The sequence below is a fragment of the Hippoglossus stenolepis genome, chromosome 5 (genome assembly GCF_022539355.2).
Source record: "Hippoglossus stenolepis isolate QCI-W04-F060 chromosome 5, HSTE1.2, whole genome shotgun sequence".
Classification (NCBI taxonomy): domain Eukaryota; kingdom Metazoa; phylum Chordata; class Actinopteri; order Pleuronectiformes; family Pleuronectidae; genus Hippoglossus; species Hippoglossus stenolepis.
In genome coordinates this window covers 18474138-18501043 of record NC_061487.1, presented here as the reverse complement: position 1 = coordinate 18501043, position 26906 = coordinate 18474138, and the positions used below count along the sequence as shown (strand labels likewise).

Here is a 26906-nt window from a genome sequence, read left to right as displayed (position 1 = left end):
ATCATGATTACCTGGACCTATGATAACAGTGATGTTTATAAAGTAACTTTAAATATTTGCTAATTAGCAAATAACCCTAACCCTAACCCTTACCTAAATGTCTTAGGATGAAAGATTTATGGTGAATCTATAAAACAGTTGTTGAGATATTTCACCCACCACCATAATTCAGTCTGGAATCAAAGTGTCCTCCCTGGAGCCACAGAGCGGTAAATAACTGAGAGGCTAACAGGCTGATTTAAAACTTTCCCACTCTATCGTAGGCCTATGGTTCCATTTTTTATTGTTTTTAGTTGATTTTATTGTTTCCTTCACTTCAGCTTATTTCCGAACTTATTATTCACACAAAGCTGTCATGAAGGCAGTGTCACGTCTAAGTTACATCCTCGTTATCTTCTGACAGTGTAAGCTGTCCCTAACACGGCCTGTTTTTGATAGCGTGCCTAAATATTCCAAGGGCTGCTCTGGTTCCCATCACTCTGTGGTAAACATCCTTTGTCTTATCTGACTTCATCCGCCTGCTTAATTTTCACCACGACGAGGATAATTACTGCACAGGATTTTCCTCGCCAGAGTCAAACTCGCTTCTCACATATATACGTAACAGTTCTAAATCATTTCTGTGCATTTGGTGGTCAATGAGTAGTGTATTGATTATTTCCTCTTGCATGTTGATGATAAAGCTTCAAGGCCACGGACTTTGTTGCTGGCCCCGACAGTGCTCCTGCGTCCTTGAGCGCATGTGGTCGATTATGTCACTCTCCAGGATTTGTTTCTGTTATTTCGCGTGTGCGTCACTCACAGTGTGTCTGGAGTGAGTAACAAAACACTGAAGTGAAAGGAAAGACCAAAAAAAAAAACAGACCAGCCCCTAATATGTCACCTAGTCCTCATGAAACCAAATTAAAAACAGTTTTAAACCTCATCAATACTTGTGAGAACCTCGACTACTGTACGTGTCCTCCGCTCCCCAGAGGACGCCCCTGCCAGCTCATTCCTCTCATGCTGTCAAACACAGACCACATAGTCCACAAACAGCCAATGGCAAAGGTTCTGTTTATTTCAAAGGGACTTCTGTTGACTCAGAAGGGCCTTTGGATGGAGCAACAACCCATCAATGATTAAGCTTTTGTTTTTTTTGGGGACGAATTTAGGATAATAAAGACATCAGGGATTCGAATTGCAGCGTGCATGATGATCTTAGAGTGCACAAAGACACCAGGGCAGGTACACCGAGGTATGAAGGTGCCAATATAAACAAATGTGGCGTAAACTGTCCGTGCACATTGCAGCGACAAGATAAAAGGACTGACTCTACCATTTCAAGGACAGATGATTACCACACAGTCTGAGTTTTATGTGATAGACTCAATTTCCTCATATACTGATGGAAATATACTATATAAAAGAACAATGAAAAGGATTTGACACAGAAAAGCACATCATCATCCTATGTTTTTATTCAAAGATTTAAAAAAACATTTTAACGATTGGACTTTGGACTGATAGCAGCTCATCTGCTCGGCTCAGATGTTTGTGTAATGCTGATGACTGGATGTAGGCTCCATGTGTGATGTTGGTGTATGTGGGTGGGATTTATGACCCTCGGCTGTTAAGAGGGAATTCATGAGGCAGCCTCTTGTCTTGTTATGATAAAGAGGGATTTTTTTTGGCTGTTTAGTTCGGGGGGGTTGACATGGACAGTTTAATTAATAACCACCATCCATTTCTCCCTGACCTCAACTAGTCACACATGTTCTCACTGGAATCCAGACACAAGCGACCTAATGTTCATCGGCGACTACTGATGGAGCTGTAGAATCACACTGTGGATAATCAGAAACAAGGAAAGAAAAGGAAAAACTGGTACCAAGCAGGGATTCAGTATTCACCGACTGGAATAAGGTAAGAACTGCAAGATTGAGGATTTATGTATTTCATGTTCACGAACCTGTGACTTCCTATGAGCCACTGGTGAGCCTCTGAATCTGACAGGTGGAGAGGTGCGTGCTTGGCTGTTGTGTGGGCTGTAAATGTGGACTGGAGGTTTTTTCCGTATCCTTGTGGGCTGCTTTTTTCCTCTCAGGGGAAATTACGCTGCGTTGATTAAAAAATAAATGTGCCAAGTGAGGTCTACACAAGTAATGTTTCAGAAGAGGACCTTGTATAACTTTGAAAACATGTCTGTTATTCCTGAGATATAAGCGCATCTACAGTTCAGCTTTTAGTATAATATTAAATGAGTTGTATGTGCAAACGGAGACTTTAGAAGATTATATTATGTTCAGAAAAATTACCTTAAAAAGACGACCCTGTCTAGAGATACATGCTATCGAGTGGGCCCTACAGACGTAATGTGTACTTGATATGAAATGGGATAAGTCATACAGTATATTTACTGCTTAGTCAGAGCGTAGAAAGTAAAGGCTCCTGTCTCTGTGTTCTCCGGGAGGCCTTGCTGTGGCCTGACTTCCATCCCCCACCTCTCCGCAGGCAGCTACCAGACAGATCCCCCCTGTGTGGGCGAGGAGACCTGTCTGGTGGGTTGATGTGGAGACTCCCAGGCTGATGTTTAATTACTCTGTGGTGCAGGTTTCAGACGATCCTGCAGAGCTACAAGAGTGTTCAGGAGATTTTACCATGTTCCACAAATCACACATTTTCTGTTCTTGTTACAGAAGTGAACAGAGGGGTACCACGGTTCTGTGGCACGGTGCAAATCTGTGTTTTTTTCCTGTGCTGGTGCCCGACGACCCTCCTGAATGAATGAGTGGGTGGGCCCCGACATCAATGTGGTGGGACCGCTGCAAATCCCACACAGCGATGAGTTCTCCATCGCAGAGAGCGCCCACTTGTTTGGTAAGTCTACTAGGCTGAAAGTAGCTCATATAAAGATGCTAAATGCTAATATTGGCAAATATAGTGACGAGAGGAGACGTGCCATGATCATCACCACCATTACTTGGGTACGCCCACTGGAAACCAGTGACTGTTATAGTGATCCAGTCTAATTGAAAGGAATGGGTCGGACAAAATAACCGAAACACCTGCCTACTACACAAACATGCTCCTAAATGATGATGTAAAGTTAAATCAACAGTTTCACATTGGAAATCTTTGGTATGAGGCTGAACTTTAGAAGGCTATGGTTTATTATTACAACAACCAATCAGCTACCAGATACAACAGGCTGATTATCCAAGATCCACCATCAACCGACCAGAAGCAGTTGTAACTCTGTGCTGCAGTTGAGAGAGCAACCAGAGCGGTGAAATACAAAGCTAAAAATATCTGATCCTAACAGGTAATAAACTATTAGAAAGCAGGCAGATAACAGTTGCATCCATAAACTCTTAAGTGTGCACATGTTCCTCATACTAATTGCATAGGCAAACAAGTTTCTCGGTAATCTCTGGCTCACAAATCCAGGCACAGCGCACAGTAGCAGTCAGCCGGTACCATCGCCCCAATCGGGAAATGACTTTAAACATTAGCCGGCTACTTGTAATTATGTAAAGACATGCCATTTTTGTGGTTAATGAGTAGCCGCGGCAACCTTTGCTCCCCTTGGGATTTCTCAAGCAAGCTCCAAACTGGCTTTGTTCTTCATCTGCTGTTCTCACGTCTTTAGATGACGGGTTTAGCCATTAGCATAAATAAATGGAGGACGATTTCTTTTTAGTCGGGCAAGAAGAAAGGACTGACCCACAGAACAGAGGTGCACTGGGGAGATCAGAGAGTAGAGTCTCTGAAAAGTGTGTCTGGTCACACTGAGATGAGCATGGTCCAGAACAAGTCTTCAAGAGGTCAGTGATACATACAGTTTACAGATATTGAACTAGTAGTAAAAGGAACCGCTTGTTTTAATGTTCATATTTCAGTTCAGTTGAGGGATCATTCTTTTAAATTCTCTCCTCATCACCCCACGGACGTTTTTAAAGGAAACGTCATGTCATGAATTTTACCAGCTTGGAAATCAGTAAAGCTGAAACAACATTATAGGATCATAGATCATTCTTGTATCGGTTTAAAAAGTGCCAACTTGTTGGGAGTGGAGTTACATGTCATTCTAAAAGACACAGTGTGACCTGTGCAAGCCAGCCGTTAATCATTTATGGGTTTATAGTATGTGTTGTGTGTGTTGCCGACTACTGCTGAGCCCGTCTCTTCTCTCACGAGCACTTCAAATCAAACTAATAAAGTTTTTTTTATCACAGTTCAGGTTTCAAGGATAAATGTGTTGAATGTTGATCAGGTTTTAAATAAAATCGATAAATAAAAATGACTTAACTTGATTCAACATCTGACTGATTTTTTTTCTCTTTAGCGGCATCAACTCTTATTATAGTAAAATAATCATATTAAAGCAACATTACACTATTACACAATATGGGGAACCAAAAAACTGGGGAACCGATGTGAAAGTGGTCACTAATAGGGATGTTCCCATTGATAATCATCACCACTTGCAGTTCCTTCATGTCAGGTGAAGTGAGCCGCTGTCTTCAGCTCAGACGCTCTGATAAATACACTCTTAGCAAAATATTTTCAATCTCTCTGATCCAAAAATAAATGTGACTTGATTTTGTACCATTTTTTGTGATTGATGTTTTTTTATTTGATCAAAATAATATGAAAATACAGGAAGATTCACATACACAAAATATAAAAAACCAATTCACTGAGGGGAAAAAGGAAAACATTAAAAAACAGAAACAACACAGACATACCTTAACCCACACTCATGAGATATAACTATATACTGTATATGTCACAGATTAGATTAGAAGTTGATAACTCTAAATCTACAAAGTCTGCATACAGGCATAAAAGGAGAGGGAGTTACGAGGATTCCAACTGACCTTCCTTCCTGGTTGGTGCAGTCCAGGTTTTATTATGTTGAATCATGTAACTGTTGCTGAGAGTGAAAGTTCATTCATGACCTTGAAAAAGTCAGTTTAATATTTACTCAAGGTCCATTTATTACTTTTTTCCAAAGCTTTCCACAACATTTTATGATCTTTCTCAGCACATCAAATTTACAGACACATGAAATCCAAATTTATGCTGTGTGATAACAACTTGCCTACCAACCTGCCAAGGAAGAAACTGATATTTATTTAAAAGCTCTGAAGAAAGAGAGTGATTTATTGCTCTTTTTTCTTAGTCAAACTTATTTTATTTATCATCCTCCTCCTCTTGTCTCAGATATTCTGGCAGATCACGGCAGTTCTCTCCTGCAGGATCCCGACGTCTTACCCTTCACCGTCTACCCCAGCATGCAGTACCCGTCCATGGAGCCAACCATGCCTCCCGCACCATACTACTCCAGTCAGAACTACTACCCCCAGTACAACGGAGACGAGTGGTTCTCAAACACAGGGATATATGAACTGAGGAAGGGAGCCCTGGAGGTCAGCTACGATGCTGAGATGGAGGACACGTCTGCTGTGGTGTCCACCGTGTGCAAGAGGACCCGGCACATGTCGCAAGCTGGAAGGGTCAAAGGGGAGGAACTGTGTGTTGTGTGTGGGGACAAGGCCTCTGGATATCACTATAACGCTCTCACCTGTGAGGGCTGTAAAGGTGAGATTGGAAATCAAAACATACACACATTGTGTATTAGGCTTTAAGTAGTCACATTGAATTCCTTTGTGTGTGTACGTTTGTCCAGATTGGACCATAAAACAAAGGGCAGTCGATGATAAAAGTTAACCACTTTTGAGGGATATGATTATTTTCACTATTGGTCAGTTATTTTTTGCTTAATAAAAGCAATAATCTTTGCCCTAATTAAACAAAAGACAGGAAAAATAAATCAATTAAACCCAAGATAACATTTCAAGTTGCTATTAACTCAATCAAGACTTAAAACTTTATAAAAATATAGCAGATTTACTTTCTGCTAATCAAGCATTGAATTAATCAACTAATAAATTCGGCTGCAATGAAGAACACAGTTGTGCACAAGGAAGAAATTTGTCCTTTATAAAAGCTATGTCCAGACAGACGGAGTATTTTTGTTCAGTTTTAGATGTTTTATTTGAGCCAGGCAGCGTTTGCACTGTTTAAAGTAAACGTCCCGGCCCACTCGATGACATTTGGCCCACATTCCAAAATTAAGTTAATGTGTGTAGCTGTTGACTTTTAGGGGCCACCCATGACAGGGCCGCTCCTATCTACAGTCCAAACAGAAGCTGGTGAAGAGGAATATGTGAAGAACATGAATATTCTCTGTGGCTACAAAAATAAATACATGTCTGATTCAATCATATTTAGCTGCAACCGCTGCTGTTCACACTGGCATATTGCTGCTGATTCCATGTTCAGGTACGGGCCTGGAACACGCAGCAAATCCGTGCAGTTTAACAAACCATTCAGGCGCGTTCACAGTGAACAGATGACACTGTAAATGAGGACATATCTCAGTTAGAACTTACACTTTACAACCATGTAAATGTTTTCCACATGGTGACAGTAAGGTTGTGGCCTTCACCGGCTCCTCCCCGTGTTTTATGACACTGTGAAATGTGCCGTGATTCCTGCCAACTGCAGGGTGAATGGATATGAGTGTAATTCCACACGGTGAGGTCGGACAATGCCTGGAGGGCAGCGGGGCCTGTCCTGCCATTTGACTGAGAATAGGCTCAGGTCTACCTGGTACCGCTGCCAGATTGGGTTCCCTCTCAGCTTTCTGCTGCACAATGCAGGAGCAACCTGAGCTCAGTTACTCTAATGCAGGACATTGTGCTTAATGTTGGATGTCAGAATGTCTAATGACTGTTCCGACGTTATTGTGTGTGTGTGCATGTGTGTGTGTGTGTGTGTGTGTTCAAGGGATTCTCTGTGTGACATTATTAGAACAGTGCGTGACCTGTGAAACTGTAGTTTTATTTATTGATGATTAGATTCATTAATTTTGAATAATTGTGGTTTAAAAAAACGGCAGAATCTGCAATGTGGTGGAAGAACCTTTATTTTGAAAAGTATCATTATTACACCAATTCAAACATATATTCCATTGCATTGCATATGTATCAATTAATTATCAGGGGAATATTCTCAAAGTATCAACATATTAAAATTCATGATGCAGAATGTTTATATATTCTATTATTTTATGATTATGATTATTAATATGATTGAATAGACTGCTAGGAGATTGAACCACTGACCTTCTGGCTGATGGATGACACGCTCTACCTCCTTAGCCAAAGGCAGCCATTAACATAGCATTAATATATGAGCAGCATTTTACTGTTGTAGCTGGTGGAGCTACTTTTTAATACTGTATCTATTGATGGATCGTGTAGAAGAATCTATGATAATTCAAAAAAGAAAGTAACTAATTTGGACGATTTTAGATTTTTTAAAGATACATTTGTGTTTGATCTATCAAAGAGAAATAAGTACTTGACAAACACTTGATAAATACTTAGAATATACTACTGTACGTAATCAATTTCTTTATGAAAGTGCAAAATGTCTTGGCTTTGAATCAGCATCTCTTTGTACCATGCACATGACAATTCTTTGTCTTTCCCATGCGCAGGTTTCTTCAGACGGAGCATAACAAAGAAAGCGGTGTATAAATGCAAGAGTGGAGGAAACTGTGAGATGGACATGTATATGCGCAGGAAATGTCAGGAGTGCCGGCTCAGAAAGTGCAGAGAGATGGGGATGCTGGCTGAGTGTGAGTATCCCTGCTCGTCCGGAGCCTCTGGTGCCTGCTGGTGCCGACGAGGTTCTGAACATTCACGTCGATTAACCTGATGACATGTTTCTATTGACTGTCATGCATCCATTCAAACTGATTTGAGTCTCTTTAGTTGGTGAACCCTCATTTTCCCCTCTGACACGGGCTGTTTAATTTTTACTGAGGATTGTGTATCACATAATAGACAATGGAGAGGTCCTGCTTTTGTTGCAGTTACAGGAATAGCAGCGGTAGACAGACACCTTACGCTTCATTAAAAAAAAACTGACAATAAAAGAAATTTACTACAGAATTCTTTTTGTCTCAAAAGTTTCAAGTATGAAGCGTACCACACATTTCTGTGAAAAATGTGCTTTCTCTCGACTCTTCGGGGGATTCTTAGTTGTTGGGTCCATTACGAGCCGTCAGTTGAAAAGAGCAGGAGGATAGACTGGACTCCTGTTGCTCATAAATAGTGCAGGGAAGCCGTGATGAATATTGCAGGGTGGCAGGCTTTCATGACTACACCTGCAGGCTCAACAAATTAGACCTTTTAAGTCACAGTGTGAAAAGACCGATGATGATTTACTGGAGACGTCGATGTTTTATCTCTTTTCATTTCTTTCCTCTCTCCGAATCAATTCTTTTGTTAAAAGGGGACAATCTTTCTTTTTGATTGAACTAACAACAGAGAAATGGAGATGTGAAGGGACTACATTTGTTATTGTTAGACGTTATGGGATGACAGACTTGAGAGGCCAAAACATGTTGTGAGGCCAATGCGACCTTTGACCTTTCCCCACCCAACTCTAATCAGTTATCGGTTATAACTGCATGACACGGCTGTTGAATGAAGAGCTGAGATCGCTTCAGCACACATAATGAAGCCCTCATCCCTGCTGGCAGGTCTGCTGACAGAGATCCAGTGTAAATCTAAACGGCTACGGAAGAACACCAAGGCGTCGCCGGGACAGTCGACTGGAGACGAGACGGAGGGGCCGGACAACACAGACAACAAGCAGGTCACCTCAACCACCAAACTGACAAAGGTCATCACAAATACACCCATTTTGTCACATACATTGTGATGGGAAAGTGTGCGTCACATCTGAATGACTGAATGTTTTCTGTTTTTTTAATACAGGAAAAAGTTGAAATCACCAAAGCGCAGCGGGCTCTCATGAAGGTCATCGTAGATGCTTATAACAGACACCAAATTCCTCAAGACGTGGCCAAAAAACTGGTACATTACCCTTAATATTTTCTCAAACTTCAAACTCTATTCTGATAATTGTCATTAAAAATGTCCACGGATGAGCTGTTTACAGGTTGTAACAGAAAGTTGCACATTTGTACGATCGCCCTGAAGTGCAAATTAAATTAACAAAACACAACAACAAATAAAAAAACCCTCTGTCCAAATCATTAGAAGTTATTGCTGTTGTGTTTTCTCATTTGCCGTTATTTGCCTTTCAGGGCCACCGTACATGCACCAGTAAAGATATCAGACTACTGGTGTTCATCTGCTAAAGTTTGCACTCTTACATGTTTGGGAGTGGATTGTTAACATCATCATAGATAAGACCGAGAACACCACCACCACACTAATGGTGTGAACTGTTTACTGCTGTGCTTCCCCCGCAGCTCCAGGACCAGTACAGTGCAGAGGAAAACTTCCTCCTGTTGACAGAGATGGCAACGAGTCAAGTTCAAGTTCTGGTGGAGTTCACAAAAAATATTCCAGGTATTATTTTTGTTTTCAGATCCTGTAGAATACAAATAGTTTTATGAATGTATCTGAATGTGGAGACCATTACACACTCTGGTAGTGTCCATAAAAACACAAGTTGCCTCATTATTTCTTCTCGCAACGTGTGGTATCATCTCTCTGGCAGGGTTTTTGTCTCTGAATCACGAAGACCAGATCGCTCTGCTGAAGGGTTCGGCTGTGGAAGCCATGTTTCTGCGCTCAGCTCAGGTTTTCAGCAAGAAGATGCCCAACGGACACACAGAGGTTTTAGAAGAGAGGATACGCAAGAGTGGTGAGTCAGCGGATGTAGTGCGCCTGAAAATGTCTGTTTCTGTGATGCACCGGAGTTCTAACTTAGCACAGTGTGAACTAGAATAGAGCTCATAGGACCACCAAGGCCCAACAGACCCTTTAAATCAAGCTGCACCAAATGACCCACACTCATAGATATCAGCCCCCTAAATATGCCTGATTGTTTCATCTGGATAAATGAATTGTTTCCTGAAAAATCGGTGAACATTTGGATGGATCCGCAACAAAATTTCAATGGACTCTTCCCTGACCCACACCACATCCATCCTCCACGTTTCATGGTAGTTTTTGTATAATGCTGCAAACGAACAAACAAACAGCATCTATACGTTCATCAGCTAAAATCTAGTGCCACCTGCACATCAAACCACAGAATATGAACTCCTGATTCACGACCTTCAAGCCTCCTGGGCCTTTGCTCCACCAGGAGGTAGAAGCTGCAGCATCCTGGCAGTTGTAGTTCCACCTGCAGTCGAGCTGCCAAGACTTCTCAGATCCTCCTTGAATAATTGATCTGCCTGATCTGTGTGATGCAGGTGGGAGACGTGTGATCTCCAGTGGGGTGTGGGTTACACGTGCACACACACCCGCACTGGGTATAGGATCACTGCTTTTAGATGTGTGTGTGTGTGGGTGTGTGTGTGTGCAGGGAAGCTCACAGCTAATTTTAACCAAAGTGGCACTAGGTTGAATTCAATAAACACTCATATAGGATGTTTCTGCTATGGAAAGTTATAGTTCTCACAAACAGCCGTCTCTCTATTATAAGTCAAATCAAATAGTTGATTGAGTGGTGGTTTGAAAAATCATTGATATGTATACGAGGTGTCATTATGTCAACCAGGCTGGACAGTTAGACAGGCAGCGGCAGTGATGGCAGGAGTGTGTGTGTGTGTGTGTGTGTGTGTGTGTGTGTGTGTGTGTGTGTGTGTGTGTGTGTGTGTGTGTGTGTGTGTGTGTGTGTGTGTGTGTGTGTGTGTGTGTGTGTGTGGGTCCCTCGGCACATGGCTGGCGTGAATAGTAGGGAAGGGAGATATTCACACTAAAGGCCAGTCTGGGAGAATCAGGGAGCAGAGCTGTCTGAAGAGACCATTGTTTCCTATCAACACATCTAGAATGCTATTGTCCACTTCTCTCCCTCTGAGCCCCACTGGCATTTCTGAACGCTCGATGATGGGTCCGAGCAGACAGACCCCAGCCCGCCCCTGTTAGTTTGAAAACTCAATGCAAACATTTAGAATCAAATAGAGAGTGTAATATTAAATCTTTATTTACTATGGAGAGGAGAAGTTGATTTGATATGAGTGTTAACAATAACAGTACAATAACTGTTGAATGAAATTAGCTCTTGCTACAGTGACCTGTGCTCCCAGTTGTGTTTATATGATTTGTTTGGTCTTTGGTCAGAGATGTGTTGTTTTTCAGTAAAACGACACCAGCACAATAATTGAGTTTATGTGTGGAGGTAGATCTGCTTCTGCCCTTTTGTGTAGAACGTATTTTATTTTTATGGCTGTGGACGATCATTCAGGATCTAGATGAACAATAATGCAGATGAGAGAGGACTGTTGATAGACTGTCCCGGCTCAAAGTGCAGAGTGTTGTGCAAGACAAACTCTTTACTCCACTTACATTTCCCGCATCTCATTCTTTAGATTAACTCTTATCTCCATCAAGGAGAGTGTATTTCCACCCCTGTCCGTTTGTTACCTCTGCCAAGGAGGTTACTTGTTGGTTTGTAAGCAAGATTACACGACAACAACCGAAAAGATTATCACGAAACTTGGATGGAAGGATGTTTCTATTAAAATTGGATCATGGTGCAGAACCAGGGAAAAAAATGTTTTTCAACATTGGGAGATTGAGCGTTTTTTGACATTTTCACCATTTTACCACAGAATAATTCATGGATCTTGATGAGTTTATTAACATTAGTTCAATGTAGTGCTGAGAGATGACAGTGGATTTAAAACTCTATTGTTAAACTTCATGAGACAGAATCTCATGTATCAGTTCTGCTGCTGCTGTTTTCTGCTGTGTGAGATGTAACCACGCATCCTTACTTTAAAACGAGGGTATTGTTACTGTGATACTGTTTATGATCTGAAACAGCTCTAAGGAGTCAAACCAAGACTTAAATGGATAGTTAACCCAAACATGAAAAATTCACTCATTACCTACTCAGCACTTTGCCGATGGAGGCTTGGGTGAAGAGTTTGACAGAAAAGAGACAGCAAAAAAAAACATGAAATGCCTCCATACTGCAATTTGCAGTGTCATTTACACAGTTTCTTTGCCTAAAATTCCTCTGATATCCTCCTCCAGGATCATATCAGTCATTTAGGCCAGAAACATGGTGTAAATGACCTCGTTTCGAGTAGAATTTGAATGTCGTGCTTATGAGTGAATTTTCATTTTTAGGTGAACTATCCCTTTAAAGACAACTCTTAATCCAAGGTCTGAACTCAGCTTTTGAGTTTTTAAAGGCTGCTTGTTGTTCATGAAAGAATGAATATAAAGAATATAGCAAATTGTCATTTTCTGCAGGTATATCAGAGGAATTCATGACACCCATGTTCAACTTTTACAAAAGCATCGGGGAACTCCACATGATAGAGGAGGAACAGGCTCTCCTCACAGCCATCACCATCTTAACACCAGGTATCAACAACTCCCTAACCCAGACAGGTTGTGTCACTTTGGGAGATGTTTAAATAAATCTCTACAATCTATGATCCCCTAAAAGATATATGTGTACCAACCGTCTTCTCGTCTCCAGATCGGCCCTACGTGAAGGACCAGCAGGCTGTGGAGAGACTTCAGGAGCCCATGCTGGAGGTGCTGAGGAAGCTGTGCGTCCTGCAGCATCCGCAGGAGCCGCAGTACTTTGCTCGTCTCCTGGGCCGTCTGACGGAGCTGAGAACACTCAACCATTACCACGCAGAGATGCTCACATCGTGGAGGATGAACGACCACAAATTTACCCCCCTGCTCTGTGAGATATGGGACGTGCAGTAGGAAACGGAACAAAAGTGATGCCCTGGAGGTGATGACATTTAGACGTGTGAGACATAGGTCACCATTCAACTACATGATGTGGAATTAAGTCCCTGCGAAACTTGTGTTGCAGCACCTTGACAGCGTTAGACATGTAGGGACTCTGTGAGTTCAGATTATTGCTCTACTCACACCATCATTGTGTCTATTTACTCACACATGCAGAGGAACTTGAAATTATGGAGGTGTTTACAGCACAAAGAGGAAACTATTCACAGGTTTGGCTGAAGCAGATTAAGACTTCTTACTGCTGTGAACATCGTGTTAAACCCTCATGTAAAACATGTTGAAGGCCCAGCGTGATTCGTCAGGCAAGTGCAAACACTGGAACTCATTCAAAGCGAAGGGGTGCTCATATCAAGTGTAAGGTTTTTAGACGACATTCAGTTTGATATTAGCTTCGTTTATTTTATATTCGTAAAAAAAAAACTTCATACAACTTGCTTCATTTAAATGCTGTAAATATGCAAATGTTTTATGTTCTGCCTCAATAAATTTTAAGATGAAAAAGTAAAAGATGAAGCTTGTTTTCATACATGTTTGTCAAAAGGGAGGAACCAGCTTTTTCAATGAGGAGAAGGTCTAGAGGTAAATCATCTGGTACATGAGAAGAATTATGATATGATTAATGAAACTGTACTATCATAAATTTAAAAAAATCTAAAGGTTTATCTGATTAGATATGGACTCTCCCTGCATAACTTAAAACAGCAAACACTGAATATTTTTTTAATGAATTATTTAAGTTTATATTTAAAACTGCAGATTTTTCATTTCAGTGGGGTATCAAAAAAATAACATACATATTCATATAACTAAAACAGGATTTTAATATTTTTCTCTTTCTTTCTTTCTTTCTTTCTTTCTGTTGTTAATTGTAGTAGCAGCAGCCTGACTGGTTGTTGCACTGACAGTCATTCGTCCAGTTTATCTCTCAATTGTCCTTTTAGTGCTGACAACATCATTTTAACTGAACATTTAATTGACCTTGTTCCGAGTGCAACATTTTTTTAAAGAAAACAATAACGTTTTTAATCCATTAAAATGTATGAATTTATTGATACTAGACTGAAATGCACAAAGCACAATTACAGATACAGTTTATCCACAAAATAAAAATTCCATATGAAACACAACCATCACTCACGACTCGTGATGTATCTCAAAGTCTCCTTTTTAACACTTTACAGCAAATAAACTTTACATCATTTACATTATTGTCTTAATGTCACATAATAATCAATTTTACATGTTAAACAAAAAAAATGAAATAAAAATACATGCATTTGAGATCTAAAATCCGATTTTAATTATGTAATCAATAATTCATAATATATATAAACACCCATATTATATTTTATTTCTGTGTTTTACAGCTAATTGCACGTTAAGGACATAAATAACCATCCTGCGGGTTATGTCCACGATTGTGTCATAGCACCATCTTGTGGAGTAATTTGGCAATAAATATTACAGCTGGGATGGCATTATGTTCTATAAAAGGAAATAAAATACAAACAAAGTAGTAAATGCACTGACGCTATACTGACCACGGATTCAAGATTTAGAGTCAAGATTAGAAACAACCTACAGATTGTCTGCAAAAACAAAATGTATTTTTTGATCCTTTTCTGCTGTTTTGACAAAAAGACATCTAGAGGTGAGTTCTGTCCTGGTTGGTTGGAGATGTGAAAAGTTCTGCTTCAGGATAAACCATGAATCCAGAGAAGGTGGTGTAGCGCCCCTGGTTGCTGTAGACGGCGTAACGCTCATCCTGCTGACTGTACAGCCACACGCTGTCGCCCTGACGGAGAGACAGCAGCAAACTCTGACTCTGCATCTCCCGCCTCTTCGACGTGTCCTCATCAAACACCATCGCCTGCACCTCGCCCTTCCCGGTCATCAGCTTCACGGACACGGCCTTACGGGGGTGTTTCCCCACAGTGAAGGCAAAGAAGTAAGCCCCTGGGTAGTGGCAGGTGAAAAGGCCTGAGGTTTTGTTGAAATGACCCCCGATGTTGACATACTCCACGTCAAAGGTCAGAGGTGGCTTGTCCTGCAGCCTGCTGCTCTGACCCATGAGTGTGGACGTCCGTGCCACAGAGAAGGCCGAGCGTGGCTGCTCGGACGCCTCAGGAGGGCACTGGGGGTGGGACAGGCCTGGTGGGGACAGGTGGTTGCTGATGTAGCTGGCTGTGGAGACGTCAGGGTAGATGAGGTAACCAGAGAACGTGATGTAAGGCCCAGCGTTGCTGTACAAAGCATACTGAGGACTCTGCTGCAGAAGCAGCCACACTGTGTCCATCTCCTTCAAACCGATCATGACACTTTGACTCTGAACTTTCCTTCCTTTCTTGCGGTAGTCATCATACGCTATCGCCTGCACCTCCTCCCCGTTCTTCACCAGTATGACAGAAAGCATTTTCTTTGGAAACTTCCCCACTGAGAAGGAGAAGTAGTACGCCCCAGGGATGCGACAGCGGAAGCGACCAGTGTCTGGATTGAAATCCCCTCCGATGTTGACCATGAGCCTGTTGAAGGTCACGGCCTTCTGCTTGCCTCCCACTACGCTGCTGGTTTGTGTGGCGGAGAAAGCAGAGCGCAGACTGGTTGTTACTGAGGGAGCATGAAGGGGAGAAACTGGTCCAGAGAAGGTGAGCATGATGAAAACACCAGCCAGGAGGCAGTGTGTGCTCCAATGAGCTAAAAGAAAGGAAACCAAGGAAATAACAGTTACAGATGACAGACATAAATCACTGTGAGGGAGTTAGAATATTTGAGTTTTTTGATGAAATCTTGTCTTGTGGTCCAAAAACTGGATGTCAGGACCACCAGAGGATTCACAAGATAAATCTGACAGGTCATCAGATGGATGGAATTGTAAACACTCTCATTCACTTTCTAATAAACACTTCATATCAGGTTTGTTTATTATTTGCAAAAAATTAAGAGTGAAAACAACATTTCCTGTTTTATCTGGCGTAATGTGCTTATTTCTTTCTTATTTCTTGGTGATAAAGTTCTAGTTGGTTGATTTTTTGTTACTGTTGCCTAATATGAGATTAGTATTGATTTTGTTGTTTAACTCCCCACAAGAAAATGAAAAGACATATTTATTTTGCTATAAAGGGGGAAAAAAATAAAACAATATGTCAGAGAAAGTTATCTATTCTTTCTGGCCTCTCTGATGTCTTTGCTTATTTCTTATAAAACACTATAGGCATCTAAAAATACTTAAATGAAACCTGATTAACAATAAAGTAAGTCAGTTGGCTAGTCAGTTAGTTATTCAGTTCGTTAGTTAGTTAGTTGAACTGCTCACAACTCAAAATATATCACAGTTTGACTTTGCTTCATATAAGATGTCATAAACCCAAAGTCTATAACAACCACTATTAAATAGGCTGAGTCTTTTATACCAGACTGACCTCGACTCTTAATGTCTCAGAGACAATTGATAAGGAAGTCTGTCTAAGCCCTGTCAACACAGATGTTCACACTGGAATCCGGCGCTCAGTGTGAGCAGCAGCCCCTGTAATGTGGCTGATACGGCCTGTTCTCTCTGTGCACTGAGAGACGGGACCAGATTAACAGCTGGTTCATCTGCTCCTGTGTGTGTTGAACAATGGAAAATTTCAGGGGGGACGGTGAGGTGAGGTGGGGCAGGTTAGAAAGCTGAAAGACACCCCCTCAAATGAAGCATTACATTGAAGTGTGGATGAGTGTCGGCAAATCGTTTTTTGCTAATATGATATAATACTTGGGAAAATTGTGGCTTTTAGATATTTTTTGGGGACTTCATTTGTTAACATTCCTGAAAAAATCAGCTATTTTATTAAACACATTCGGATTCAGTTCGAAAATACCTTTGTTTTAGAGTGAGCTACTGAAGAAGCCATAAAAATACTTTGATGAAATGTGCCTACATGTGCAGAAATAGCTAATTTTTTTAAATCAAGCATGGTCCGAGGAGTTTCCGTGGTCATGACTACATGAGCGGAAACGTTGCACCTGTAAAGGCAGCAAACATGAGTTGTAGTTACAGGCTCAGATTTGACACCTGCCTGTTTTCCCCTGTGCTGCCTGTAATACACATATGTTACAAAAGACTAATGATAAATGTTAAAAGCTAAACTGTGGTGGCAAACCCAGGGTCAGGGTCAGGAAATGAGTGAAATAGCAAAGGAAAAGTTTGAATCTCCTGTGCAACGTACTGTGTTGTTACTGCAGCAGAATTGTGAAATGTTAAATAAGCTGAGAGTCGCTTATAATTCTAACAAAACTTAACTATCTCCACTATGTCTGTAGACTTTTAGAATTGCTAAGGCAAGTTAAAAAAATCAGTACATTTTCAATTCTATTTTTTATTTCTACTTTACATTTGTGCTAAAAAGATGGACCCATTACAAAAATATTAAACCCACCTGTTGAGCGATGTTGGAGCAGGGACGACATGCTGGACTTCTTCTTCTTCTCGGTCGGAAATTTAAAATAAAGTTGTTCCAAGTTTGCTGCACTGCTGATGTCCACGTAACAGACCTGACACCCGAAGGGACAAAGCTTTTGTCCGTGCAGATGCGTCAGGGAGGAGCTCCAAACTCTCTCCCATCTATAGCTGCCATTCCAACCTGCAAAAAACAAAAGGGGGAAAGTAGCTGCGTCAGGCAGCTTTAAGTGTTGTGTCTAATCCACACTGTGTTTGGTTTGAAACAGGTGGAGCAGCACAACACGAGCAGACTTAGATAAAACCACCACAACAAATGTACTGACAATTTAGACTCAGTTGAAAATTAATATTCACAGTAAAATCTCATGAAAATAACTTTTCTTATCATGTGTTAAATGATTGTAATCACTATTTTAATGTTGTAAATGTAACATTTTGTATGAAATCATTTTTTTCTTTGTGGTGTACGTAGATGCAGTCATACACAAAATCTTACGCAGTTATGCGTGAAGTCTTTGTATAGATGCAGTTGTACATGATGTCTTTATATAGATGCCGTTGTACATGAAATCTATATATAAATGCAACTATACATGATGCTTTTTATACATGAAGTCTTTATATAGATGCAGTTGTACATGAAGTATAGATGCAGTTGTACATGATGTGTTTATATTGATGGAGTTGTACATTATGTGTCTATATAGATGCAGTTGTACATGTAGTCTTTGTAAAAAGAAAGCTGCATATGAAGTCTTTATATAGATGCAGGTGTACATTATCTTTTTGAATAGATGCAGTGGTACTTTATGTATTTATATAGATGCAATAGTACATGATGTGTTGATATAGATGCAGTAGTAGGTGATGTGTTTATATAGATGCAGTAGTACATGGTGTGTTTATATAGATGCAGTAGTACATGGTGTGTTTATATAGATGCAGTAGTACATGTTGTGTGTATATAGATGCAGTAGTACATGTTGTCTGTATATAGATGCGGTAGTATATGCAGCAGTACATGGTGTGATTATATAGATGCAGTAGTACATGTTGTCTGTACATAGATGCAGTAGTACATAGATGCAGTATTATGTGCAGTAGTACATGTTGTCTGTACATAGATGCAGTAGTATATCGTCACCCTCTTAAACGAATGGCCCAAGTCATTTTTTCAGGTTTTTCAGAAAACACCCCAAAATTAACCAAATATTGAATATATGATATTTATTAATAATTTCAGTCAAAAAGGTTATGAAAATAAATGACTACTGACATACTAATAACAATGTCTGTCAATTATGTAACATAACAGGAATAAATGACTTAGGCAAATTTTTGAACATTCCTTTGTGACTTAAGCAATTTTAAACCTTCAACTCTGTCAACAATAAAGCACAACTAACAAACTAACTAAACATAATGCTGAGGAGGCATGTGCATCTCCTCACTTCTCCCTCCAGCTCTTCTTTGCTGGGTTCTTGACTGATGCCTATTAATGTGGCAAATTGTCAAAGAAGTGATGACACTCAACGGGCCTGACGTGTTTCATTGACTGGAGGTCCTGGAGCTTTCTCTCCTTGATTGGAAACATTCTTATCCATGCTATCGGCTCATTTGGCACCTGCACCCTCTGTGGCAGTGCTTCCCACGCAGAGTCCTCCGAGAAGGACAGCTTGAAATGGACCTTGCCTTCACTGCTAAACTAAAGAGCCCGCAAGTGATGCACAGTCGGATCTCCAGCTTTTTTGCCTGGTCTGATGCTAATGAAGTAAGATCCATTCATTTTCAGGGAACTCATCATGCTTGAGCACCTTCACATGGTAAGGTGATGGCCTGATTCTTGCAGTCTGGAGTATGATGACGTAGTCTCTCGGGGTGATATCCATAACTATTTTGCGTTCAATAGTACTATTGCATGCTGTCACACTCCATTTGTGTGTGCCCTGAAACAAGGTATTTCTGTGATTGACTTTGACCTCCTTGAGTTTGATCACACCTTCCAAGGATTCATCACAGGATGGGGTATAGTCTGGATCGCTTATGACATCATCATCATCAGATATATCCTCTTCATGGTGTGGATGTGTTTGCTTGGCATCTTCAACAACATCAACGGGAGTGTTTAAGGTATTGTCTGCTCCATCTGAAACAGTGTCTGGGCCTGGTGCATGCTGCTTCATCTCTTCTCATTGTCATTTTCAGTGGATGAGGCCTGATCGGTGTCAGAATTGTCAAGTGCATCTCCTACCAAAGAGGAAAAAACATTTCAACCCTTTGAGGTGTACAGTCACAAATGTGTGATCATTCTGAAAAACATCCATTGCCTTGTGGTCACTTGTATTAAGCTTCACATCACTTACCAATAAGGGACGAGCCCTGAATCATGGAAATAACTTCAGGGGCTCGGTAGATGTTCGTTCTTCTTGATGCAGCCGCCATCTTGAAAAGCTTGTAAGTCACACTCTTGACATAGGCCATTATTCTACAGGGGTAGATTCGCATGATCTGTTCAACTGAGGATGTAGGCGATTTTACCAGAGGTGACCAGCATCATGAGGACATGATTTAGGCAAAACAAAAAAAAATTGTCAAAAAATGACGTAGGCCATTATTTTAGGACGATATGATGTGTTTATATAGATGCAGTAGTACATACTGTGTTTATATAGATGCAGTAGTGCATGGTGTATTTATATAGTTGCAGTAGTACATGATGCGTTTATAAAGTTGCAGTAGTACATGTTGTCTGTACATCTATGCAGTAGTATATGATGTGTTTATATAGATGCAGAAGTAAATTATGTGTTTATATAGATGCAGTAGTACATGATGTGTTTATATAGTTGCAGTAGTACATGTTATCTGTACATAGATGCAGTAGTATATAGATGCAGTAGTACACGCAGTAGTGCACGTAGTGTGTGTTTGACGCTGGCGGTATCTGATCCGCTGCTCCGCTCCTCATCCTCTGTCACGACGCACAGGACCCGGAAGACGTGTGTTCGCTGTCAATGCCAACGACGGAGAGGAGACACCGAGAGCCGAACGCCCGCATTTAAGACAAGATGACAGGTCTGCCCCGCAGGATCACCAAGGTAACGATTCACACCGTGAACAGAGACTTTTCTGAGGCTAACTAAACACAAACTCTCCGACTGAAGCTCCGCCGGTGGGCAGTTTTGTGTGCTAACGTTAGCATCCAGCTCGCTAACGCTGGTGTGCTAAAGTAACTTCCGCTTCGCTCCTGGGCTCACATACACGGCCGCTGTTTTAAGATGGCGGATAAATGTGCTCTGGGTCGGGATCCTCTTTTCTCAATATACCTCCTGAAGCTCTTCAGTCTTTATTCAGACCAGACTGGTCTGCTATCTGAGTGGCTTGCTAACCGGGCTAACTATGCTAACACACACTTCTATACGGACATTAGCTAACCCGGGCTAGCTGTGTGTTAGCTGTGTTTCTAGCTAGGAAAAACAAGAACACCCTGTTAGTCTGGTTCTCTCGGCTCTATTCTTTTAATCTAGCCACACGCAAATTGAAGATGACACGGTTGCCTCTTTACTAGTCTCCTTGTTATATTCTTATTAAATGACCAATCTTTACTAACCAGTAGCTGAGCATTAGCATCTTAACGTGGTCATAAGAAGTATTAACTAACCCAGCAGGATGATATTCTGCTGGATCAGACTCTATGGAGCAGCATCAGCTGATGTTGGCTCACTAACCAAATATGATCCATTATTATCTGCACCACACAAACCCACAGCTACATTATTTGAAGGGTGATGTCATGATTAGCCATAGGTACATGTCTGTACCATGACAGCTGTAATGTGAAGGAACAAATCTAAATGAAATCAATATTTAGTGCCCCCCCCCCTTTTGTTAGGTGGGTTGACTCAAGCATCTTTGAGAACTTGCCACATTTCTTCTGTGGGTTTAAGCTGCCTCAGGTGCATCTGTCTGTTCATGCAATCCCATACTAATGCTTTAATTTCTGGTTCTTAAGAACTCCAGCTGAACTGTCTGCGCCAAAGTGGAGCACCAGTACTCTCTCCACCAGTGTGATAGCTGTCATGTTGTATATTTGCATTAATTCACTCTCACTTACCATCTATAGAAAAAAACTAGAGCTTGCCTATTTTGTAAAGGAAGTGGGCCTACGTTTATATTGAGGCTGGTCAAAAAATGCATCATGAGAACATGATTGGTGTCTAAGAGGAGTTTGCACAGGTGGGTTTGTAAGCAAACCACAGGTCAGGCGGTTGGTGGGAAAAGGTGCTCAGCGACTCGAGCCCTTGAGCCCTTCGAGCGTGTGACTGGGACTGGGAGCCCCTCTCCTGTCTGTGTTTTCACTGCATGGTTTTGTCTGTGGGTTATCTGAAATATTTCAGGAATCTCACTCCCAGTGGCATTCAGGAGGAGAGGGTCCAAAACAAGAGTGGTGGCCGTTGACAACTATGGTTTTCATACATCACTGGTTTTCACATTTATTTGTTTATTATCCCAATGTAGTCAGCTGCGATATAGTGAATGAGGCTGCATTTCAAACAGACATATTAATAGGTTTAAAATAAATAAAGAACAAAATCAAAGGGCCTTGAAGAGCAGGATAAGTGTTGATCAGATCTACATTGTAGCATCCAGACTGCACCGAGTCTTAAACTGTAGTTTCCTTGTTTCAGGGACCTCTCAGGTGTGGCACTCGCATACCACAAGCCTGCTTCTCTTTCACAGGAGAGGTGTGTTTCTGTAGGTCACTTGTCTCTCAGCAGAAGTTGGCTGTTGCCAAGCTGCAGTGGCCGATGAGAATGTCAGAAATGGCCTCTTTCCTGCGTAGAGAGTTGTGAAGCGGCCACCTCCGTCCAATTTCTTGGCGCCTCCTGAGAAAACTCTACTAATTGTTAGTTCTATCGTACAGAAGCTACGTAATTCAGTTATAGTAATAAACCCCTTATAGTGATTATTAGTCCCAGACAAACGGGATCCCTGTGAGCAGTTTCCCTCGTACTAGAAAAACTGTTGATATGTTGATAATTTAGTTTGTTGTGTTTTAATGAATACACCTTGAGGTGACTGAACCAAGGCTCAATTCCACCCCGCCTAATTTTCAGCTAGGAAAAACCCTGCTGTGGTGCGGTGGCTGAGTCAGTCTCACCTCTAAAAGACAGTTAAATGCTGCACAGATTCATAGCATTGAGTCACTATTGCAGTCGCCCTCCTTCCTTTTCTCCTGTGTTGTTAGAACAAAAATGACTAACTCTTTTGCAGGTCTCAACAGGGTTTTTAACAATTTTTCCAATTAATATTTACATTTAGTTTTTTTTTTACCATTATGCAATTCCCAATAGCATGTACTAATATATCATTTTGTTTCTTTCTTTGTTTTCTTTTACCAGGAAACTCAGCGCTTGCTCACAGAGCCTGTCCCAGGCATCAGGGCAGAGCCAGATGAGAGCAACTGCCGCTACTTCCATGTGGTCATTGCCGGACCCCAGGATTCACCATTTGAGGGTGGCACGTTTAAACTTGAACTCTTTTTACCAGAGGAATATCCCATGGCTGCTCCTAAAGTACGCTTCATGACCAAAATATATCATCCCAATGTCGACAAGTTGGGAAGAATATGTCTTGACATTTTGAAAGGTAAGTCAGCACATTAATGTCACTGTTACTGCTCGGGCACCTAGAAGATTGTGTTTCATGACCTTTTGTGGGACATAGAACCCAATTTCATATGTCTCCAGCTGTTCTGTGTGCTCTACAGTGTGTTTAACCTTAAAGCAACACAAAAGCTGCTTTCAGACATGTACTGGACTCTGTGGAAATCCAGGAGAATCCGATGTGTGATACCTTGCTGGATTCATCGCAAGAGAGTGGGGGGGTGGATGACGCTTCTAACATGAAAAAAAGGAAAGAAAAGAAAACCAATATCTTGCGGTGAATATCTCTACGCAGCAGAGTTAATAAGTCACTTCCTGTCTCTGCCTGCTGCACCCGGCTTCTCCACCTCTCACCTCAATAATGTGGAGGATTTGATGCTGTTATGAAGTCGTCTGTGCAGAGAACCTCCCGCTATGTTGTGCATGTGTGAAAGGTAAACTCCATAGTCAATTCTCCGGTATTTTACCCAGAGGTCATGTCTGAAAATGGATTATCAATCAGGGTCACGCTTCCCACAGGAGATCATACCTTCCCTCACCAAAAGCATTGAGCAAGAACAGGCATTTAGGGTGGGCAGTGGGTGTACTATCAAACTCAACAGTTGCTTTAATATACACACATTCCTCCTCAGATAGTTACAATAACACTTGACAGAATGTGTTTCTTCCCTTTTTAATAGGTACTTTGCATTGGCATTGTTGAGTCAGGCTTGTGACTGTAGGAAAGCATTGTATGTATTGTGCTCTTGATGTTTGATCTATTTCTGAGCGACTTGCCAATTTCAGCTTATTCAAAACATCAAGTGCCTCTCGTGTTACACTTTTTACCCTGAAATGGAGCTTCTAGCCACAATGGTTGCGTATCACCTCTGTCACTTCACAACTCCAGCAGCTTTAAATAGATGAACTATTCCTGTGCTTTTTCTTTTACTCTACTTTCATCATCTTACACTCGATTGTCACTTTGCTTATCTTATTCTCTATTTTGGTCTCGTTAATATCTGTTTTTTGATTTTTTTTCCCCCAGATAAATGGTCACCAGCTCTGCAGATTCGCACAGTGCTGCTTTCGATCCAGGCGCTTCTAAGTGCTCCGAACCCTGATGATCCTCTTGCAAATGATGTTGCAGAGAGGTGGAAGGCCGACGAAGCTGAAGCCATAGAAATAGGTGAGAACTAACTGGGTAGGCTGTGGCTAGGGGGTAGAGTGGTCGTCCTGTAACCAGAAGGTCAGTGGTTTGATCCCAGTGTCCTTGGGAAGGATACTGGACCCCGACTAGGAAAAAGTGTTGCTCATAGATGCACTGTGTGCGAATGGCAATAAACTTTACTGTAAAGTTGTCATTAAGACTAGAAAAGCGCTGTATAAATATAGACCATTTAACTGTGATCTGTTCAGGTTCAAAACAAAGTTGCAGTGACATCCACTTGAGGGTCACTGTGCAGAGCTTTGTAACTTCTACACTCGGCCATTACAAGCCTCACCCACTTCATTATTAACACAGAGCCAAGTTTACTGCACTTTATATCCAGCTCTTGTCTAGTCTGCTGTCCATTTAGGCAAAATCTCAGCATTACATCCTTGAGTCCAACTGAATGTTTGAACCAAAATTAAGAAATACCATCAAGGGTTCATGAAATATTATGTTCACAAGAACGGGACGCACAACCTGAAATTATAATGCCTCCGGTCACAGGCTGTTGCTGGTGCAGAGGCATAAAAAGTTAATGTCCAGTCCTGACTAAATATATCAGTTACTGAAATATGATGAAACTGCAACACTCTCACATTTTAATAAACAGTGAAACTCTATTTAAAAGGTAGTTTTCTTTATGAAAAGCTTTTTTAAATAATCCTCATGACAGTAAAGTCCTGAGGGTAAAATGTGATTCATGACTTGTAGCGTCAGTTCAGAGTTCAATGACGATTTTCCCAATAAAGTTAACAAAATATAAAGTTAAGTTTGTTGGTGATGTTGGTCTTTCCAATATATTTTACTCCTGACTTGGCAATAAAGCTGTTTCGAATCAACTGTGTTTCAGAGCGGTCAACTGTCATCAGTTTGTGTGTTTTTATGGTGTTTGTTTGCTTTTCCCTCTACAGCCAGGACTTGGACCAGGCTTTACGCTGGAAGCAGGAATGAAGTGTAGAGCAGCCTGACAAGAGGAGACACAAGTGGAAGTCAAGTGTGAACACAACTCTTCATGTTCTGCCAGGACCTCTTCCTACATCATTTGCATTTAAAGGACACAGTCTTACATGAATAAATATCGAAATAAATATCTCTAATATAAATACACACACACATACGCGTTTATTATTGAATACTCATGAATATAACGTAAAGGAAAAAAAAACTGCTGACAACTGGTGATTTGAATGCACACTAGAGATGAAATGGCTTGTCTTTGCCCTAACCCACTACTGTTGAAATGCATGGGCAGAGGTTTTAGATCTTCTCACCTGGCTTTCTTCGTCCATTGATTTTTTTTCGGGAGGATTTTACCAACCGTGCTCAAACATGCACGTTAAGGGGGGAAGAGGGTATTCTGTGTCGGGGATGGCGTGAGATGGGTGGAGAGGAGAGACTGGCTAGATTTGGTCAATACGGTATACATTTTATGTTTGTCTACTTTTTTTTTTTTTTAAAGGATCTTTGTTTTATTGTGCTGCTGTTTGTTTATTAAAAGCAGCTAACCGCTACTAACCCGCTGTAGACACTCACCTGGAGTCCGAGCAGAGTTTCGTCCTGTGAAGGTGATGCAGCAGGACACATAGGTAATTATAATCATACGTCTTCTTTAAGTCACATCTGGCTTTATTAAGTTAAAAATAAAATGACTTAAAAAAATATACTCAGCCTGCCACATTAACTTTCAACCACTCTGTAGACCTGGATGTAAGCTTGGGGAAGGTGAGATTGAATGCGGAGGGTGCGGTGGACATTGAGAACCTTTTAGTTTTAGCACATAGTGTATGTTTTACTACCATATCCAGCCTTTTATTTGTGAATCTTTCTAATGCCATACTAACTCCTCCGCTTGTTTCCCCTGTGTGTTTCACCTCAGTCTAATTCTTCAAGACTTTGGTCTACTTTTTCCAATGGCATTTATTTCACAAAGCAGGGATTACACGTGAGCTGTCATTTGTTTGATAATTTGAGTGGGTGTTGCGGGGCTGACCTGTTTGGGACATAATGCTTAGTAGTTGCGGGATCAAACTCCAAATGATCGGGGGAGGGCCGTTGGGACTCGTGATGGTCGTAGTTGGTCTTTGGCTGAAAAGTCTGTATTCAATTCACTGTCTATAAATTCATTCTCTCTATTCATCTGGAGTGGAAATGTCTTCCTGCTCCCAGGATGCTATGGAACAGTTCACCTGCATACTTTTATGTTCTGTAAATAAAATCTATTGATTAATAAACAGCTACCCGTGTGGGACTCTTGATTGAAAGGACATGTAAGTGTGAAACCTTCTGTTGATGTATGTTTTGGTTTGTAGGGATGGCTTACAGGTTGGATTTTGAGACCTTGGTCAGAAAGCTCATGAGCAAAGCCAGTGATGCAATAAGTACTGTTATAAAGTACTCCCTTCACAATCCAGTGTGGAATTTAGGCGATTGAATGAAATACCACTATATCAACAATCACTTTTTTCTTATTAGAGGATAATCACCTGAAACTAAGAATTGTGTTTTCATCACTTTAGAATGAGAACTTTATATCAGGAGCTGGTCCTCTTCCACAGAATCGTCCAAGTCTTCTGCTTATTAGTTATTTATTTTTGTAAACATGGTTTGGTCCTTGACTTTCCACAAACCTTTTAAACCTCATAGTGTTGCTTTGGATCTGGATCATCATCACTTCCATCATTCCCAAATTCACGTTGATTGGATTATTTATTATTCCATTTAGAAATAATAATAGTAATAGTTATTATTATTATTATTAGAGTGATCTCTTGTTGTGCTCCCAGATG

At 41.0% G+C, this 26906-nt stretch overlaps 3 protein-coding genes across 3 annotated transcripts; 2 read left to right on the top strand and 1 right to left on the bottom strand.

Annotated features, from left to right (window-relative positions):
• Nucleotides 1-1665: 1665 nt before the first annotated feature.
• Nucleotides 1666-13297, top strand: nr1h4 (nuclear receptor subfamily 1, group H, member 4). Its single transcript, XM_035157238.2, has 10 exons — nt 1666-1905; nt 2679-2859; nt 5209-5586; nt 7553-7693; nt 8603-8745; nt 8841-8939; nt 9341-9440; nt 9592-9738; nt 12306-12419; nt 12538-13297. Exons 2-10 carry the CDS (start codon nt 2763-2765, stop codon nt 12774-12776), a joined length of 1458 nt encoding a protein of 485 aa, XP_035013129.1. The 5' UTR covers nt 1666-1905; nt 2679-2762; the 3' UTR covers nt 12777-13297.
• An 868-nt stretch (nt 13298-14165) lies between these two features.
• On the bottom strand, nt 14166-17437 carry c1qtnf13 (C1q and TNF related 13). The gene is made up of 2 exons (XM_035157056.2): nt 17240-17437; nt 14166-15518 (listed from the first exon to the last, which is right to left on the bottom strand). The coding sequence occupies exons 1-2, from the start codon at nt 17268-17270 to the stop codon at nt 14470-14472; spliced, it is 1080 nt and encodes a 359-aa protein (XP_035012947.2). The 5' UTR covers nt 17271-17437; the 3' UTR covers nt 14166-14469.
• Nucleotides 17438-20243: 2806 nt separating this feature from the next.
• On the top strand, nt 20244-26353 carry ube2na (ubiquitin-conjugating enzyme E2Na). Its single transcript, XM_035157057.2, has 4 exons — nt 20244-20360; nt 22665-22911; nt 23956-24096; nt 25032-26353. Exons 1-4 carry the CDS (start codon nt 20331-20333, stop codon nt 25076-25078), a joined length of 465 nt encoding a protein of 154 aa, XP_035012948.1. The 5' UTR covers nt 20244-20330; the 3' UTR covers nt 25079-26353.
• Nucleotides 26354-26906: the final 553 nt, after the last annotated feature.

Excerpts from the sequence above, each read along its gene's own strand:
- nr1h4 (XM_035157238.2), top strand. The coding sequence starts at position 2,763 with ATGAATGAGTGGGTGGGCCCCGACATCAATGTGGTGGGACCGCTGCAA. Across the intron at positions 9,441-9,591 it reads GTTCACAAAAAATATTCCAG|GGTTTTTGTCTCTGAATCAC; the intron begins GTATTATTTTTG and ends TCTCTCTGGCAG. Across the intron at positions 12,420-12,537 it reads CATCACCATCTTAACACCAG|ATCGGCCCTACGTGAAGGAC; the intron begins GTATCAACAACT and ends TCTCGTCTCCAG.
- c1qtnf13 (XM_035157056.2), bottom strand. The coding sequence starts at position 17,270 with ATGTCGTCCCTGCTCCAACATCGCTCAACAG. Across the intron at positions 15,519-17,239 it reads GCTCCAACATCGCTCAACAG|CTCATTGGAGCACACACTGC; the intron begins GTGGGTTTAATA and ends CCTTTCTTTTAG.
- ube2na (XM_035157057.2), top strand. The coding sequence starts at position 20,331 with ATGACAGGTCTGCCCCGCAGGATCACCAAG. Across the intron at positions 22,912-23,955 it reads ATGTCTTGACATTTTGAAAG|ATAAATGGTCACCAGCTCTG; the intron begins GTAAGTCAGCAC and ends TTTTTCCCCCAG. Across the intron at positions 24,097-25,031 it reads AGCTGAAGCCATAGAAATAG|CCAGGACTTGGACCAGGCTT; the intron begins GTGAGAACTAAC and ends TTCCCTCTACAG.